The sequence below is a fragment of the Scophthalmus maximus genome, chromosome 20, assembly GCF_022379125.1.
Source record: "Scophthalmus maximus strain ysfricsl-2021 chromosome 20, ASM2237912v1, whole genome shotgun sequence".
NCBI lineage: Eukaryota > Metazoa > Chordata > Actinopteri > Pleuronectiformes > Scophthalmidae > Scophthalmus > Scophthalmus maximus.
Genome location: NC_061534.1, coordinates 10,297,569 through 10,317,424, shown reverse-complemented (window position 1 = coordinate 10,317,424; position 19,856 = coordinate 10,297,569). Strand labels below are relative to the sequence as shown.

At 43.2% G+C, this 19,856-nt stretch overlaps 1 protein-coding gene across 1 annotated transcript in view; it reads right to left on the bottom strand.

Moving 5' to 3' along the window:
• The window catches only part of pappaa (pregnancy-associated plasma protein A, pappalysin 1a), an 82,224-nt gene extending 62,861 nt beyond the window's left edge, over positions 1-19,363 (bottom strand). The window contains exons 1-6 of the mRNA XM_035609018.2: positions 18,143-19,363; positions 11,660-12,764; positions 4,110-4,255; positions 3,477-3,770; positions 2,915-3,107; positions 2,500-2,621 (exon numbers count right to left, since the gene is read on the bottom strand). Coding sequence (XP_035464911.1) covers positions 2,500-2,621; positions 2,915-3,107; positions 3,477-3,770; positions 4,110-4,255; positions 11,660-12,764; positions 18,143-18,533 — 2,251 coding nt within the window. The 5' untranslated portion in view covers positions 18,534-19,363. The remainder of the gene's footprint in view (positions 1-2,499; positions 2,622-2,914; positions 3,108-3,476; positions 3,771-4,109; positions 4,256-11,659; positions 12,765-18,142) is intronic.
• Positions 19,364-19,856: the final 493 nt, after the last annotated feature.

Here is a 19,856-nt window from a genome sequence, read left to right as displayed (position 1 = left end):
GCATCTACACACACTCTCACACACGCAGGCAGACAAACATTCAGACAAAAGCAACACAACCGGAGACAGAGAGGAAAAAAGTTTGGCATAATATCATTGTCACTGTAATTATTGATGCTGTTGAGTCATAGTTAATTCACTGTTATGGGGGTTTTGGGGTTTTACCCATTCGTGTGGATATTTAGTTTACACTGTAATAGACAAACTGGGTGAATATACGAAGGATGAATTTAGATTTTTATCAAGTTATCACAAAAAATCCGCCAAAAGATAATGGTGTTATTAAAAGTAAACTATTCATAGGTTTGTTTGTAAAGGGGCCTGTCCCTACTATAAATATGCATCCCTGGTATTCAGAAATGTAATTTAGCTTGGTATTAGCAAAGCATGTATCAAATTTTACCTCAGTGTTTAATAGTTATGTGATTGTCAATTCTTAAAATAGTAGAACTACTAGTTGCATCATTTATTTATTTTACTTTGTATACATAGGTATTTCATGTGTAGGGGTTAAATCTGTCTTGTCATTGCTGGAAATATCATTATAATGTTTGACTAGGGTCACACTGAGTATTAAATAATGCTGTGCATGTGTCACGTAGCAGAAACTACAAATGCAGATGTACAATTACACTAGAACTAAAAACAGAAACATGGTTAAATAGAGCATGTAAGTGTACGACACCAATACGACGTTCCCACACAAATAAGGGATTGGGCTATAAAAACTGAACTTGGTTGCTGCCTGAAGACGCTGACAGATTTAGTTGATCTGATATATGGAGGAAGATGGTTCCAGAGTGGAAGGGCCAAAACAATGAAAGCCCTGTCAGCTTTTTAGATTTAAATGTGGGATAATGTGTGGATAATAGACTTTGGTCAGACTCGCTACATGACCCTACAGTGATATGAGGGTTCCACACTCTCAGATATGCATGCTGAACGCTGATCACACACGCAGCCGTCTTAGTGATTAAAATCAATACCAAAGTTTGCTGATTCCAACAACTGGTTGCGTGAAATGCACTGACATGTAGGCCCACTGGTTCTCAAAGATGCATCTTAAAACTGTGACACGCTTGATGTTTTTTCACAAAGTACCAAAACAAATCAATTTTTTTTTTTCATGTCGTATCCACTTAAAAAGGAATAATTTATATTCCTGAGTTATTTCCAATCTGTTTTCAAAGATTTCAGCAGAACAATGAGCCAGATAGTAATACGATTTTCTAGCATCTGTCAAATTGTCCTCACTCTGAGCCGCCACAGTGCTTGTTTTTTCTTTGGTACAAACTTCATTGTATTGGCATAAAATGGGAGAATAACAGCATGCACAAGAAGTCTAGTTACATGCAGAATAACCTGAGTTGGCTTGAGACGGCATTGCCAGAACCATAGAGTGATCAGAGGTGCACAGATTGGACAAGAACTATTTTTATATCAAAAATACCTCATCCCTGATGCCTGTCCCAGTATAGTATGTTCTAGCATGGATCCACTAACAGGACAAGAATAGAAAAAGAAAGAGAAAAAATGTTGTTGTTTTTCTAAAAATCCAACTGATTGCATCTCAAATCCTTCTAAACTAAGAGTTTAAACAAGTGGGGAATTGCAGCTAAGACTTGATTTTTAACCTTTGGGAATTGCGGTACCAAACAGCACCATCCACTGGGAAACGACCTCCTTGATCCCTCCATGTTGTCCCACGGCCCAAGTGTCATGAACCAGTGAGTCATTTGCGTGTTTCGGGGTTGAGTCAGTCACCAAATTTTTTTTATGTCGGAGTATTGACTCAGAAAATCAACAAAAAGGAAAAACCTCAAATCACGTTATCGTACGGTCAACTGTAGATGAAAGGTGGATGTGGCTTTTGTATTCAATTTCTTTTTAGTTAAAAACAGCTTTTTGTAACCAGGAAACTGACTGGCATTCAGTACAGAGTGGAGAATACAGAAGGGCACGACATTTGCAGTTTTATCCGAATAAGCATCAGTGAGAACGCACGCAAGCTGCTGCATGTGCCAAAGAACTGTACAACTTGCAAACCATCTGACATCTTAGGCACCTGGTCATGTAAACAACCAGATGCATACTTGCCTTGGGTAATGCGTGTAATACGCACGTTACTGGAGTATTCCACTAGAGGGCACGCCGCAGAGCTCAGACCGTATAGAACTACCGTAATTGCGTTCTCTACACAAAAAACATGGCGACTCTGGAAGAGGTTAGCCTTTTCATTACTTCTGAGATCACATCAGAAAAAGCGAGTATGTGCCCCTATACTGCCCCTAGTGGTCATGTGCGTTTTGTGTCTTGTGTACACGTTGCGATCATTTCCGAGGACGTGCACGACTGCCACACTAAACGCATACAGGCTACACCATCCTGCCACGATGCGAACGCGGATCCATGCAAGAATTTCTCTGGTCTTACAGTGACACTTTGCAATGCCGTGTGACCTGACAACCTGCATGTATACGATATATTACTGTACTGTACCTTCAGCCTCTCGTGGGGACCAGTGTCCAGAAGGGGCACAAGGCCGTGGTGAAGAGGAGTTGGAGGCATACTGCAGCAGAACTCTCCCCTCGGTGCATTTATCACACACTGATCCCAATTCTCTAGGAAACCAACACACGAGCACAACAACCAACTTAGACACAGGCCAACTAATAACCCTAAACATACAGTAATAACGGTAATTATAATTATGCTGCAAAGGTTGTAGATGTTAAATGCTTCCTGGCTCACCCACCGATTGTTGCCTTTAAACAAATCATTCAACTTTCTATTACACTACCATTTTATTAACTTAAAAATAATTGACACAATTAATTTCTATTTACTTGTTCATGTATATATATATCACCGTACACACCAGCATTTTTTTGGCAACTCTTCTAGCTCATTTCACCTTTTGTAAAAGTGTCCTGAAATTGGTGGAAACCATTCCAGGGTGATGGAACTATGATGCTGCTCGACCACTTGGGGTGCCATCGGCACCGGCGGAGGTTTGGAGTAGGGTTGCCAGGACTGGTAGATGAGGTCCAGGTAGCAGTGCATTCGAGCCACCTGGTTCAGTGTGAAGGAGTCGGTACAGGCGTCGTCTGCAGGTGAAAGAGGTTGTCGGTCAGTGTGGAGAGTGAGGATCAGATTTTGGTTTGATATGTGACAGGATGGGGAAGTAGATATCAAATGATTGCACAAGTCCAATCATGTCAAAAACATAAGCTCTGGCATTAAAACAGCTTCACTTTTGCACAAAGGGAGTGACATTACAGGATGTGCCCCCCCCCAACTGTGTTTTTCACATGAAAGGTCTCCGCTAAATTCCACACCTGTCTCAGTATGCACACAGAGACCCAACAAATTCCTCCACGTCGACCCCTGTATGTCCGTTTTCTGCATGTGAGAGGTATTAACTGTAACAATTTGCCCATGACAAAAGCAAAACACATGTGGAGGCCCCATCTCACCTGCATAACTCATGTAGTTGTTAAACGGTGTGTGTGTGAAATGCCGACAGCCACAGGTCTCGTTGCCCGGTTCAGGATCGTGGCAGCCTTTGTATTTGGGAGTTGGGTTGGTGTCGGCACACAGATCTCCCGTCTCCATTGAGGGCTCGGTCTCCAAGCAGGCGTCGTTGCACGACTCGACCTCCGATATACCTCGGAACACATGGTAAAGGCCAAGACTGTGACCGATCTCGTGGACCATCGTGTCCGTGTGACCAAATGTGCCGTAGAAGGAAGGATTCAGCACAATTCCACCTGATAAAATACAGAGGAAGACACAAACACACATTGTAAACAATGCAAACACTCAAAAGTGTGTGTTCACACGTCACAAATGCTTATCCCTACTATAGGGTAAGGTAATTGTGGAGCTGGCGTAAGATTCAGACAATGCATTATTCATGGGCCTCCTCAGCCTCATTATCACCTTCATCCTTGTTAGAACTGCGATGAAGACAGTAACTGCTTGGGGCTTGAACTGTTATTACTCAAAATCAACAACCTGGGCTTCCAAAGGAAGGATGTGTGCAAGAATGTGCACGCATGTGTGTGTATGTGTGCGTGTGCATGCATGTGTTTTTATTTGTCTTCTACCCAAATGCGTGAGGGCTTCTTTGTCCCAGGGCCAAGTGGCAACCCCCGCCAGATCTTCATCAGAAGAATTGGCAAAGAAGACATTCAGGTGAGTTGAGCCATCCAAATTCAGAATCTCTTTCAGCTCTTTCACATCCAAATAGGCTCTGGAAAATTAAGAAAGAAAGCAAAAAAACAAGAGAAAAAGAGGATGTTACACTAAGGTAATCGCTCGACAATTGGGTTAGTCTGAATGCACATTTCACATTTTTGAAAGCAAAGTTTTACAAAAAATACCGGTGTTCCCAGACGAAAAGGAACAAACGGAGTGTTGTTGTTCAACAAAATACAGAGCACAGATTTGGCTCCCTTTTGAATTTCCTCAAGGTTTATTGGCAATTGCAATGGCCTGTCAACCAACTGAGTGAGGAGGAATAATTGACCCTGTAAGTTCAAAACCAGTCTGTATTTTAACCAATAGGCCTACTTTAATCAGCAGTTAAGTTCTCTCCTTGCTCTGCCTGAAGAATATTTTTTTTCTTTTCCTAGACTAGAATAAAGGTTGGCTTTGCTTCGGACCATATTGTATTCTCAAAATCACAACAGCACCTGCTCATTTGGACATGGACCAACCGAGTTTTTGATGATATTGTGTCTAGAAGTCCTGGCACAGGCATTGTGCATCTGCAGCCCAGTTACGAACGTTGTGAATTTTTTTTATTATTATTATTTATTGGTTGTAAATCGGGCTGGTAACAATTTTGACCAATCCAATCATTTCTTCCCGTTCCATAAAATTTTGCTCTGGTTTCCTGCTCACTTGTTCAATAGAGGGGAGATTATGGACCAGGCCGTTAATGTTGTTGTCGAGGAAGCGAAGAGGCAAAAAATCTGTGCAATACCCTAAAAATGCAAATACGGGCATATAATTCTCTTTGGGCTGGGTTCTCATTCGTGGAGACACTTAAAGCTGAGCCACAAGGTTTTTTGACTGCATAGTAATGCTGGATGTTTGATCTCAGAGGAAAATTAATCGCACAATAACCAGTACAATAAAACATTTTCCCTCCCATCACTTTGTCTTGATTCTTCATGTTAACATACAGTTAAAGAAATCATGGCAAGTATAAGCACCACACAGGTGTAAGGGAATAGGAATAAATCCACTTCAGGAGAGCTGAAGGTAATCTGGGAGCTTTGGACACTTCGCTATTGTCATATAGCAAAATGTTCTTTTCTCTCCTGCTCAAGCTGTACTGTAATAAAATGACAGTTTTCATTTTATTTCAATGGACTCCTGAGTGAAATAAACAGTGAATGACTCGTGCTTGGCCGTCTACTATACACACGTGATATTTGATATTACATATTCAAATCTTTTCTTTCTTCTCTATTTTTAGGTGCATCTATTCGACAAATTTTCCTATAACATTTTGCACTGCATCTCAGACCAGCTCGGGGGACTCAAGTCAGCCTCATATTTCAGTTAGTCGTGCAGGTATTCCAATGCCCTATCCATGACTCAATTCTTTGTCTCGGCTCTGGAGACACTTAACGGCAGCAGTAATGACTGCAATCATTCAACACAATGAGATATCTTCCCAGCAGTGAAGCTGTCATTCATTTTATGAACACATCAAACACGGTTTCTCCATTAGCCTGGCTGGTGGTCCTGGCAAACAGCACCAACAAGCGCAGCCATCTCTAGGAAGAGTCAATGATCTGTTGCACATGCTCCAGTGACAGTTTATTCATTTCCTCTGGCTTCGTCCTCTAGCTTTGGAAATAGACGTGCGGTGGATACAGAAACAGGAGTTTATCAGAAACAAAACAGGACATTGGCCTTACTATCACAAATTAGATCCTCTTTGGATGTTTTGACCTAGTTTGTGTGACCCACTTGCTCGCTTAATATTTCCGCATGTGCTTGGATCATAAGATTAAGTGCAGTAAGTTTTAAGATTAAGTTTCCTCCCAGACAAAAAAGGGCACACTAAGTGATGTCACTGTCCCTCTTCTTTGATTAAACGTGGACTAACTTGTGAAATAATACACTGCAATCTCCAACAGTAACAAACCAACAGCATGCTTTTGTGAATGGTGCCCTGTGTCTTATCATCTACAGATTCCAGAATATATATCAGAATAATAAGTAGAGACCTGTTTCGCTTGTGCTGACATTACAACATGGGCCTGGAACAAATGGGTTCGTTGCAACTGAGGTGCTTCATACCTGAACATGAATGGTGAAAAGCAGTGTAATGAGACAGAAATGGTTATAATGTCTGTATAAAATGTTTTTCATCATTTTAATAAATTAGATAAGTTATACTGTCAACCTTTAAAAACAAGCATTAAATTTGATTATGTGGGTCAGTAAGACTAAGATTAAATGTCATGCTTTGTCTTTTTTAAAGTGAATATCACATTTGTCCCACTTAAGGGTAAATATAAGTATGAAAGCAAAAGATTTCAAAGACTCATATCTTTGTGAAGAGCATAATTCTGGAGTGTGCTATTTATATTTATTCTTCCACTCAACGGCTGACTCAAAATTCAATATATTTACTCTGCGTCTTTCATTGTTGTATTGTTAAAGGGTGGTGACGAATTCCACTGGGAAAAGGCTCTTGATTTCATTTCATTTCATGTCATTTGTGTACAAGCTAAGGAGTTTAGAGAACCACTGACAACATTGCCTGCACACTGGTAAAATTCCACTATTGTGCTTACTATCACTTGACTGAAACTGTTTTCTGAAAAAACAAAACAAAACATTTGATTTATGATTAATGGCCCTGCAAAAACAAAAGCGACATCTGCAAAAAAACATCAAATCAGCAGCTCAAACTAGAGGCGATCAAGTTTGACATCTTATGAGTATTTGATGTATTTGAAGTGGAACAAATCAGTATCAAACTACTCTCTTTATATGCCAGTTTTTAAATTCGATGTACAAGAGAAATTTCAGTCGCTGCTTCTGTTATTTTACTAGATCATTTATTCTTTCAGACCACTAGACCATTTTATTTAAAGTCTAGACTTTGAACAACATTATTAGAACTGCAAAATCTATTTCATACTCAACATTTAAAAATAAAAAAAGAAATATGGTCAGCTGGCTCAATTGGCTCTCTTTCCTTTTTGGGGGGTAACAGTTTCATGTTATGAAAAGCAAGTGTCCGCATAAAATATTGAAATTTGAGTGCAAAACCAATCTGTCTCATAGCGTATGTTCAATGTAGCCTAAACGAAGCAATTTGAGTCAGTAACACTGGTGTTTGGCAGTGCTCTGGAAGAATTGACCCTAGTGAGATAATTCTCCCACTGCGACAAGCCCACTAAGGATACCACCAATGCACATTTCATATGCAGCTACACGAAATGTTTCGTAACGTTTCTACAACCCTTGTTGGACAAGTCTGTCTGCCTCAAATTACAAGTCGGATAATGAGCTGCTTAGTGAAAACACAGCGTTCACTCAAAACAGACGTTAAATATACAGTATGTGAATAAAAGGTTCAGTGAAACGAATGCTTTCTTCAAACCAATGCAAGAGCAACTGAGGTCAGCATTGACTGGGGCCAGGTCTAAGGATATAGAGAGAAAAAGAGAGAGAACAGATGAAATAAGGTCCCTCTTCCTCATAATTTCAGGAATTTCATTATTTCCTTGGAAAATATTTGTCCAGAGTTTTCGGACATGCATGAGGTTGGGGGTCAGTGGGGTCGTACTGAAATGATTGAGTCAGCAGTGAATAAAAGCAGCAATTCTGCTCTTGGGTCAAAACCTTACTAATCTACGAAAAACATTGCGCATCACATGCTGAATGGATGTACTAGGGGACTTGTGCATACATGTCAAATGACCACATTGGTAAAGACCTGGCAAAGGCTTTGGTTTGCTGCCACTGTCAGATGTTGGTACCAGTTGACGTGTGAGCGTGTTTGCTGTCGGAATCATTTGGGCCTTTCTAGCTGTCCTTCCACATTTTACTCAAACCTCCTCGTCAATAACCTTTTACCCTGCATTACCCTGTCCCCTGTGTTTTTCTGTCTCTCACACCCCTCAACTATTTCCCCATCCCACAGCCCCTGTTTCCTTCTCTTGCCTCTCATCACACATTTTTTTACAGCAAAGATGAGCCACTTGGGAAGCGCAGGATTTTCCATGCATTCAACCAAGCCATTTCAGTCCTGGGAAAAGAACCTCTTAAAGACTCATGAAGAAAGAGAGATTGCAAAATTGAGGGAGCTAGAGAGAGAGAGAGTGGCAAGGTGAGTGCAGACAATCAAGCTTCACAAAATTCAAGCATCACTGCAGGGAATCTGTTGCAGGGAGATCCAGGAGTGTGTGAGGCAGTTCAAATGCCGTGTTGATTATTTTGTTTCTGATTCATATTGAATAGCCAATTATGACTTCATCCATTTACACCCATATATAATTCATATCAACCCATAAACTTGCCTCGTATACGTATGTCTGGGGCAGCATAGTGTGAAAGCTGGGGTAAGCTGGCATGGCGATGGCGGTCTCACGGCCAAGAACACTTTTAAAATTGGAGGGGGCCCTCAGCTTCCCTGTCATCAAGCGCGTCAGCACCTCAGTCCCTAAACCCATCATTCATCTCTGCCTTTATTACTATACTTATTCTGTCTTCTTTAACCTCCCAACTTACTTTGATTATCTTTTCCCTTCCATGGAAGACACACGCATAAGATCTATGTTGATGCTCAGATTCTAGAGACCCTGTCGTGACTGCTCTCATTGGTGAGGGCAGAGTTTGAGAAAGCAGGATTCAGAGGCACACGGAACAGGCAAAGGGATGATTAATACTCCACTTTCCCCTCAGTCCCATTGTTATGCAGAAAGTCTTCTATCAGCGCCAATGAGAGCACAGGTGAAACCTCAACAACAGGTGCTTTTATAAGTGTGCTATGGCTTTAAAGGGGAAGTGCAAAGTCCTGGTATTTACGCCCAAGCACTCAATTATGTTTTATGGGACGGGGGCTTAAGGTTTAGACGACCAATTGTAAAACACCCAAGTCAAGGGCCCTGGAGATTAGCTCCCCGCTCTGAGCTGGAATACAGCAGGGAGAGGGAGTGAAGGAAAGAGAAAGGGTGGTCCATCCATTAACCTGCCACGTTGAGAGGTATTGACTTAGGAAGGGGGAGAGAGACAGAGGCCAAGGGAAAATGGATGACCCATTAGCCTTTGACAAAGCCAGGCTAGAACTTCATTTCCCAAAAACACATTGAGGCTGAGGTGGTCCTAATATCCGCCCTACCAAGATTGTACATCTACATATTGCTTCAGATTGGCAGATGTTTCCCAAAAAACATTCTAATGTGAGGTACTCCCAAACACTCCGACTCTGACAAGTTCTGATATTATAGGGTGGACCTTCTATCCAGTTAGTCAGATATTACATTGAGCTTTGATGGACAGGCCAACACATAATCACAACCTATTCAGGGTTCCATTTGTTTTCTGCCTTTCTGCACATATGATTTGCAGCAACGATTTGTGTCCCCAGCCACAGACATAAGAATGTTCATCCTTAAAATAAATGCTGTCAGACAACGTCAGGTACTACCCAATCCTCAAGGGCTGTGAAAACACAATAAAATATTTCCTGCAGCTGAATGTGGAGGGAGGGAAGAAGGGGGGGTATTAACAATGTTGTTCTCAGAGGAAAGACTGTTGCAGGACCACAAGCTGCCTGTGTCCTGTGCTAGCCAGAAAACACTACACATAAGTGGGAACAGGCGCAAATGCTGCAAAAATAAATGCAGGACTTTAAAACTATTGTTCCCCTACATACACAGTACATTGTTCATCCAGAATTCCATAATTAGGGAGGAATGTCAAACTGTTTGTAGTGTAGCTCTCTGCAAGTCTCTCTAGACATACCATAATCAAAGCAAAATAAGCAACCACTTGAGGAGATTATATCTGTGTGTGGGGGGGGGGGGGGGGGGGGGGTTAGAGTGAAAATTCTCTTGTCCTCTTTCTGTCTGTCTGTTGCTGGTATCCTTCCTTTCACAACCCCATCTTTCAAATGCCCATAGGGAAATTTGAACGTTGTAAGCAAAATTGCAAGTATTTTGCCAATAGCGGATGTCTGAACAGAGTGGTTTGCCTGCCACTTGATGAATGAGCTTCTAATGATGACTAAGTGGGAACTGAGAGATGGAAGCAACGGCAAACCCACCTGCTTTTCCGCTCTGATGTTATTAATTAGATGTCATTATTTAGCTATTTAGCGGTCATTTCAAACAACAGGACAGTGCCAAACAGACAGTGCTTCCAGCGTAACTATGATTGAAAACAGCCTAGTTTCCTTGATTCATGCTATCAGAAAGACTCAAACAATCCCACACACTAGGCCTACAAGTTGTTTCTCCCTTTCGCTTGTCCCGAAATGACAGTAGCAAGAAACACTGGCAAACAATTGAATTTCTGTCATTTTTGTCTCTTTTCCTGCCCTAACCGTAAAGACCCCCTGCATTGTCCACAAAAATGTCTGAGTCTACTGTGTTGAGTTTCAGTGTACCAAGAAACAAACAATCCTACTATTGGAGGTCTGGCACAAAACGTATTACAGCGAATTCCAGAGTTTTATTCTCCTTGCCAGCTTCGACTCATCATCTACAAGCCACAATGAGATTACCACAAAAACAAAAAATTTAGCATGCATTTATGAGGGTCTCAGCATTCTCCTCAAGTAGCTGTATGAAACCACAGAATATCTTACTTCACGTACAGTACACCAAGGAGATTCTGTAATACTGGTATTAACGTGCAAGTAAAGTGAACTTTCTTCACTGTTTTTCCTGGAAAATTCTTTCAGCCAGCCACGTTTAGGGACCCATACCTGCCTCCTCAGGAAGCATGCCTGTTTCCTGAAGAGAAGTATGTCTTTGAAATGATTTCCATTGCTACGAGCAAAAGCCATATTAAACTCTCTTCTTTGACCCCTAATTGCCCTTACACTTTGTTTAGAGTGTCACTCTTTCCAAACCAACTCCCTTCTCCAATCAAGCCGGCTTAATTAGCACCACTGGGTATCGGAGACAGAGTAGAAAAAGGTGGAGAGAGTTGCTGAAAAATGGATACAAAAATGAGCAATCTGTCCCTGAGTCACCCGGTTGCATTTGTTTTTGCACTGCTTATGTGTGGAACACTGATTGAACCAGGCCAAGGCTAGATTGGACTAGCTGCCCCCAGAGGATTTCCCAGGCCACACAGGCTGGGAGTTGAGTTACACTCAGCCTCAGCCGAAATGGTCAGGAAACAGTAGGACTAGACATCAAAACCTCTCTTCAGGGACACATGTATGGAAAGATTTGTTGTTTGACTCACTCTGGGCATGTGGGTCCATGGTGTGGAGTTGGTTTACCAAAATTACTGAGTAATGTCAACCAAAAAAATGTATCAAATAAAGCAAAGAATTTTGTTGTTAGTTAAACCTTTTTTTGGTGGATTTCAGCTCATTAAACAATTAGCAAAAAGGGTAATGAGAGCAGAAAATATGATAACATGCAAAATGTGGAAGAAGTGATCTTACTTGTGTGGCGAGGAGCGGTTGAAGCATGTCTTGGTCACATCTGTCACATTGGGATTACAGCAGTCGCCAAGGTCATACAGGAAGTTTTCCCAGTTACATTCAGGGTCACATACACCATTCCCCTGTTTATTCTCAGGGCAACGGCTCCGGTGCCCAGACATGCAGTCACCTGCATCAAACCCTGTTAGCGGATGGTTGCATTCTGGGTCACATGCATCATCGCCAACTTTGCTGATATCACAGTTAGCTAGAATCAGCCGGTTACGAAGGGAGGAATTGGTTACATTGTGAATGCTGAGCTCCCAGGTGATGTTGTAGGGGCTAAAGGCATCATTTAGTTGTTGGTGCTGCAGGCTGATCTGGTGGTCTGATACGGTCGGCCTCATCCGTGAATCGTCCCATACATTTATGACACGATATCGCACTTTCTTGGGCCGACGGAATGTCCAAAGATGGTTGTAGTTTTTGATGACCTGAACGTTGTCACACACAGTTTGACCACAAGTTGGAGGATCCAGCGTCGTGTCCAATAATCCCTCAACATTTTCAACTCCGCCACCACCCAGAAACCCTAATCGGCCACCTCCTCCCTGCTCAGGCTGAGGAAAGTTACCATCTTTTACAGTCAGCCACTTTCGGCCTGGGTGCTCAAATGTTTCTCGAATGACCAGCTGAGGTAGGTCTTGGGGGTCCTCGTGGCCCTGCATATCCCTGATTATCTGCCTCTGCCCTCGGGCCTGCCTCCATAGACCCACCCTTTCCACTGCTCCCCTGTAATTATGATTCAGTGCATTCCCCCCAATCATCAGGACTTTGCACTTTTTGGTCAAGTGACTAAAGACATCACCCGATTGCTCCCGACTGACAGCCACTTGGGCGCCATTGACAAAGAGCTTCATGTATACGCAATCATATGTGACTGCCACATGTGCCCATTGGTTGGGTACGTAGCGAGCATTGGAGTGGATGGAGGTCACTTTGTGGGCACGATCAGTTTTGAGGGAGAAGAAGAAGCGGGGGTCACGGTTCCCATGTTCACTAACTGCCTTGATGCCAAGCAGCCAGCCACGGTCACTGGAGGCATAGAAACATTTGTCGTATAGGCCTGGAGAGAGAAGGGGAAAAAAAGTAAATTAATATGTGCATTCCTTTATTTCCAGGTGTGACTGTGACAGTGAACATATGATAAAATGAACAGCAATTAGTAAAGCCCTTGTTCAGTGAGACCAATGTGAGAGAATTTGATAATTTGTTGTTCAATATGCCAATTACTTTTTGTTGTGTACAATTTGACCACTTCAGATAATGCAATTTCAGACGGATGCTGAAAATGTAGTCGAGGTTAGAGAGCAAAAAATGCATTAATATGATGTATCATTTTTTTATTTTATTTCTTTATTTATAAGGGAATGTTTTCCTGGAAATTAGGTTGAAGTGCATGTTTAGCTAAGGGAGACCCCATGGAAATATCTTGGTGTAGGCTTTTTGTGAACACTGAGCGCATTTACAGTTACTCGAGTAAATGTCCCTTGCCACTAGGGTAGCCAGAAAGGGCTAGGTTTTCTGCTAAGGCCTTGTTTTTGTAGAGGCGCCAAAACACCTTTTTCCTGTTTCACTTGGATCCTGTGTGTCAGCTTCAGCATGGTAATGTGTTTTCACTTCTTAGGGGATCTCTAATGCTAGCTGTTTGTTTGTTTGTCTAGCGCATGTTGAGGTAGCTACATGTGCAGGCACACAACTTCAGGTCTGTGCGTGTACATGTGTTTCCGTTAATTTATTTTCGTGACTACGCTGCATAAATCCATACAGTCCTGTCAAAGCCTGCAAAGGTTCCAAAGCACCTTGAGGTGCCACATGAAGTCCATCTCAGCATGTGAATGTCTTGGTTTGCACAGGTGCTTCTGAGCAGTTATATCTATCCACAACGCATTCCTTTTGCACACAAAGCTCATATGGGGTGTCCTTTACAGTTGCCTCAGGGAATTTGCATTAAATGTCTGCAAATGCCCTTCATATTCGTCTCCGCTACCTTTTGAATGGTCTGAAATTATAAGCTGATTACCATAGTGATGGTCACATCTTTGCCTTAACGTACTTGTCCACTTCAGATGCCTTTGTTCCCCATCGATTAGGCTTCCTAAGCCTGCAATAAGTGGTGGCTAATGGTGGCTGCATCGACATCTTACTAACTTTGACCTGTTTCTAATTAGACGAACACTCCAGTATGAATTCATTAACTTGGTATTTCAATGGACTAATGTTCAAAGAGTGAGGGTTGGGTTCAGCGTCAAGGTCAGTCTTTTGGTGGATGACGTTTTCAGGCTTTCCACTACACTGGAAGGAAAAAGCCTTCCATCTGTCAGCTAATGCACTCAAGGCTAAAAGGTGTGCTAAAATGCTCGTAGGGCTCCTAGTGTAAACAGCTGTCATAATTCTGCCATGCTCAATTAATCTAACACACTACACTTTTCCAGACCCTGCGCTGCGACTGCTCGGGTTCACACAAACACACCGACACACACATGTGCGCACATACTAATACAGATATGCATATACATACACACCCCCACAATACGCACAGACCAATTGAAAAGCTGAAGTACACATTTGTGTCCACTCAGAAACGTAAACAAACACGCACACGAAGGGATCTGCGTGTGCACACTACAGTGGAGAGCTGTTCTTGTCAGGTTCAAAGGTAACCTTCCTCACACTTGCCATTTGTCTTCTTCCAAGAAAAACACACTCAGGAAAAAAAAAGTTTAAAAAAAGGAAAAAAAGAATACACATGCACAGACAAAGAAAAATGTCACAAGGACTTGATAAAAAGCAGGGAGGAAGGGAACAATGAAGACTGGGTTTACTTTTGAGCGGTTCTGGCTCTGAGAGGTCAAAGAAAGGCACTTATCATAGTCATACGAAAGTGACCGGCACAGCAGTTTCCCCCCCGAGGAGACAATGGAAAATTCCATTGATATTTAAAAAAACAAACCTGAGGAACATAACAAGGATATTGATTATATCCTTTAAAACACTTGACTCTGAACATTTAACTCCGATGTCAAGTTTCTAAATGCTTGTTAAATGAGTCCTAAATGATGGACCAATAGTTGCACTTAATCATGTTTTCGAATGTCAGGTGAATTAACAACCCTTTTTCTGCACTCTAACTTATACTGTGACAGTGTCACTGTAACTCTCGGAATATATTCCAATTAAATGTAAAGATATCAATCGGGGTTTTGGAGTAAGCAGAACTTTTCCCAACATCCGTTGGTAAGGTGCTCCGTGCTTTACAGTAATAAACTAATGAGAAGATGGTGAGGATGTTTCTTGTTGAGGTAGTTATCTGGGAGGCTAGGTGTTACCGTTAGTCCTCAGCCTTTCTTCAACCTCCTGCCACGGGCCCAGTAATTAGTCACAATCTCAAGATCATTCATCTCACTGTTAATATGCCAGTTTCATATCACTACACTTAAAAACAGGAAGAGGATGAAAATATCCACAATGTGTTTTTGTTTTTTTTGTTTTTTTCCCCTTTTTTTTAATTTAGTTCAGTTTAGTAGATACTTTATTTATCCCGAGGGAAATTCATTTATCATGACACTAGATAACAGCACCAAGATATATCTGTTATCACAGCAATTATCTGCCAGTGTCTGCTTATAATTGTCCTCAGCGGGTCATGGAAGAGAGCCTCCATTCCTCCGCTGATTTATTTACCTCTTCCTTTGATGCGGGACAGCCCAACATGACTCGGATACAAGGGCAAATAGGGCACAACTAAGTTTGCATGGCATTCGCAGACAGAACTTGATGTTCCGATCTTCTGTGTGTGTGTGTGTGTGTGTGTGTGTGTGTGTGTGTGTGTGTGTGTGTGTGAGGGCTCGCACTTTTAAACCTTGGATTAATTCTGACCACATGAAACCTGTCGTGTCGTTCACTTTGAAGGACAAAAGACAACCCACTCGTATTTGACGATGGTTTGATCAATCGTCTGTTAGGTAACAACTCTTGATCCTTCAACAAACATTTACCCCCTAAAAAGTGGTGAAACAAGAGAATTGTAGAACAAAAGTTGGTAAAATTGACTGAAAATGCAACTTTAATGGTCAGTAATTTTGGTCTTTATAGATCACACATTGTTTATATTCTTAATATATCACTGGCCTTCAGTTATCTCTGGGTTTTTTTCCAAAATGAAGACAAGAAGTTTTTGCAAAAATTGTTCAAGAATGCATAAATAACATTCCATTTTTCATTTGTCAAGTCAAGGCTGTGCTGTCTGTATGACGGCACCCCCTCCCTTCGCAAATGCAAAGAAAACATATGCATACGTGTACATGCATAACACGTGTACTTTGAAAGTATAAAGGAATAAATAATGAAAAGAAAAGAGAAAGAGAGAGTGAGATTGAGAGTGAAGGTCAAAAACAACACTGTAAAAAAAAAACATCTGCTGCAAACAACACTGTGCTGGGATCAAAACAAGGGGATGGAGCATTTTTGGAGGCACTGGGATTTTTGAGGCCTGAATTGGATTTAAAAGATTAGGCTTTATTGAATTTGTTTGATCATCATATTTGTTCTCTTTGGGACCCCTTCTCCAGCTCACTGATGTGAGCACACATGGAGCAAATCTTAAAAAATGAACACATACGATTAGACATGAATAGCAATCTCAAGTAGGAAGAAGCCAATGCAATGAGGGAGGACGTGTGCACAACAACAACACCTGTACAAAATAAAGTGATCCGGTACCACATCTGTAAAGCCTGCGATGTTCGGAGAGGTGTTTATTCAAATCTGTGGTCAATGTGGTGGCCGTCATGTGTGTGTTGTTGTTGTACTAGATTGTATTATACTGTGCAGATGTTGCTGTTATTGTGTCCATCCCATCAAAATCTACGAGTCACTCAGGTCACAACAGACCCTCTCACCCCCCCTCCCCTCTCCCCCAGTTGGGGAGTCTTAAAAGGGATTGGCTTTGCAGAGCTCGTCCCTGCCAACTGGCTAGCACTACCTAAAAGTGTACTGTATCTTGATACACACACACACACACACACACACACTTACACACGCACAAGTGATTATTTATGCGTGTGGATGGGAGGGGGGTTGTTTTGAGAGGGCCAGACAGATATAAAATAAAGGAGCGAGTAAATGTACTCATATGGTTTGGTTGAGTCCCCAAACGTTCAGACTGGCATAACGGCGGGCTGAGGAGGACTGAGTTCAATTCAGTTCAGTTCAGTTCAAAGGCAGCCATCTGCACAAGTACACTGTGGCAGGCAATGAGTTGTGTATGCAACGCTCCCTATCGGCAAGGAAAAGCAATCAAAAAAAAAAAAAAAAGATCCAATTCTGTAATGCACAAAGGCGCTATTGGTCAAAATAAACGATGCAGTGCAGTTTTTTTTTTTTAACACATTGCTGGTGCCGCTTTACGCACGGCTGCGGATTTGGCAGGACAAACACAGATGTGCGCACAGATGACAACCATCAGCCCCGCGTATCTCCGCCAACAGGGATCTACCCAAAAGTGTCTGTGCATCCTCCTCGAGAGCGGTCGCCGGACGGGTGATGCCTCATCGCTGTCCGACTGCACGTTCAATTTACAAACCACGATGTGCGTCTGCGTTTGGGAGAGAACGCGCGCGCAACACCGAGAAAGCGCAACCGTCGCTGCAACAAACACGAGCAGGACATTTTTTCGCTGGAGAGGGGAAACCCTGGATCTCTCCCTCTCTCTCTCTCTCTCTCTCTCTCTCTCAGTGCTGTCTCGTAACTCCGGTAGCCAATCCAAAGGTGTCGATTCGCGGGGGGGGGGCACTCGAGCTTGCGGCTGGAGCATGCGAGTCTTCTTTTGAGCGCATCCACATAGAAACTATACTCTCTCCGGTCGGTGGCCGGCGTGACGTGCTCGCTCACAAAGTTCGGGCCATTACATCATAGTTTTAAAATAGCCAAGTCGGCTCAGAGAAATTACATTTTTACGCACAGTGACATCAGCTGCCGCGGTCAAGTAGCGATGCAGTCGCATACATCTGCTGCTGCCCCCCCCCCCACTCCCCACTTTGGTTTTATAACAATAGCCCACCCACGGCACCTTTCCGAAGTGGAACAAACACCGAGGGGAACAGTGATGTGTGGAATGAAATCACGCCGCGGCGGTTATCGCTCTGCAAGGTGGCCAACTTAAATATGAGCAGAATCTCCGGTGACCTTACGCTTGCACTACCTAGAATATCCGCTGTACTTTACAGAGCATTACATCATTGTCTGGTCTGATAGATGAACTCGCTTTCAACTCGCTGAAACTGCATGTTGCTTTGTTTGATACACTGTGACAGCGGGTGAGATTATGGCACATTCGCATGCTTAGTTCCCCGGTTATCCGATTCCAACTCGCCCGGCCGTGGATTTACACTAATGTAAAGAGTTGGAGCGACGACAGGACGGAGGATGTGCAGACTATCCTACCTGCAATCACGGTGGGTGATCGTTGACCTCCCTCCGGTTTGATCCACATCTCCAGGGTGAAATTTCCTCGGGGTATCTCCACGCCGGGCTTCAGCCGAAGCTGATCCCCCCTGCCGGTGAAATAGACAGCCTTCCCCCGGTCCGGAGAGTGGTCCTCCGCCTGCGAGGAGCGCCGACGCTGGCGGAGCACCCGGCGCTCCGAGCCGGGCAAAGAGCGCTTGCCCCGGGGCAGACGCGTGGCACAAGCCCCCGGTACGGTGGCTTTCGCCTCCCTAATGCGCACCAACTCCCTCTTGGATCTCCCCTTTCTCCGGGCTGTCCCGCACTCTGATCCAAAACACAAGATGATAATCACCAGGCAAGACACCCAGGGATATGTCCAAAGTTTCATTTTTCGGGAGAGGAAATGGCAAAAAAAATATTTAAAATGAGAGGTGGGAGAAAAATAAAAGAAACAACGGAATAACTTGGAGAAAAAAAAAATGTATGTCCACAAATGTTCTCCTCTTTGGAATCCTCTCGAGTTTTTCCCTTCTCTTTTTTTTTCTTTTTTACAGCGGCACAATGCTGTCTAAAATGAACCCATAAAGCTATGCTGTTAATGCTAAGCCACGACCCCCTCTCTTAAGCAAAACTACTCTTGAGACATTCAGGGGACACAGGAATATTTGATTCATGTATGTGTTCCACGGTGCCTTTTCAATGGTTCCCATTTAGCCAAAGGGATGACTAATAAGTAGGCTAATCAATCAAGAGGGGGGTCCGGCCGATGCCCCCCTCATCCCCGGTAGGAGTTACTCAGAGAAATCCACAGTTGTCCGCCAGGCTCTTGTCACACCTTTTTGTTGTTTCCTTATCCTACCCGTAAAAGCGCATGAGAAAAGGCACATGTTAAATCCCAAAGAAAAGTGACAACCAACCGACCTCTCATATTTATTTATAAGAAGAAAAAAAAAAGAAAAAATCAGGAAACAGCAAGAGGTAAATTGTGATTTCAAAAAAAAAAAGGAAAAAAAGAAAAATAGAAAGAATCCAAACTTCCCTTTGCCTCTGCGCCCGGTGCCAAAGTTGCGCTGCGCTATGGCGAGCGGCGCGGCGAGGCGGAGGACGAGGGGCAGCGCGCTGCGCGGGGGAGCGTCGCGGTGCTCATCGATCGCCCGGAGCAGACGCACTTGGAGGAGTCGGAGCACGTCGTGCGCTTCACAGGCGGATTTCTCTCTCTAAGTCTTTTTAAGAACAACTCGTGTTTCAAATGTTCCGGGGCCGTGCGCGCGCGAGTGTGTGCGCGGGTGCGCGCGTGCGTGTGTGTGTGTGTGTGTGTGACAGAGTGTTTTTCTTTTCTTTTTTTTTCCAAAGTGGGAAGTCACACAGGTAGGCAACTCTCACTGGCGGTAAATCTCTCCGTGGCGCGCAGTGATGGGATGGTGTTTACGGAGTTTGGAGGGCGTGTGTGTGTGTGTGTGTGTGTGTGTGTCCCTCTAGCGGCTACAATTTAAACAATCCAACACTTCCCACCCGAGTCCACGACACAGGAGCGTGGCCCCAGCAGTCCCGAGTCGTGTGGAAGAACCGTCCCAGTGCCGCAGGAGCTCTTGTTCCGAATCCTCCGAGAGAAAGAAAGAAAAAGAGAAAAGGTGGCTCCCAAGAAACGTTGGCACAAATGTGAAAGATGAGATTACTTTTTCGTGTCAACGTTTGAAATGCACAATATGAA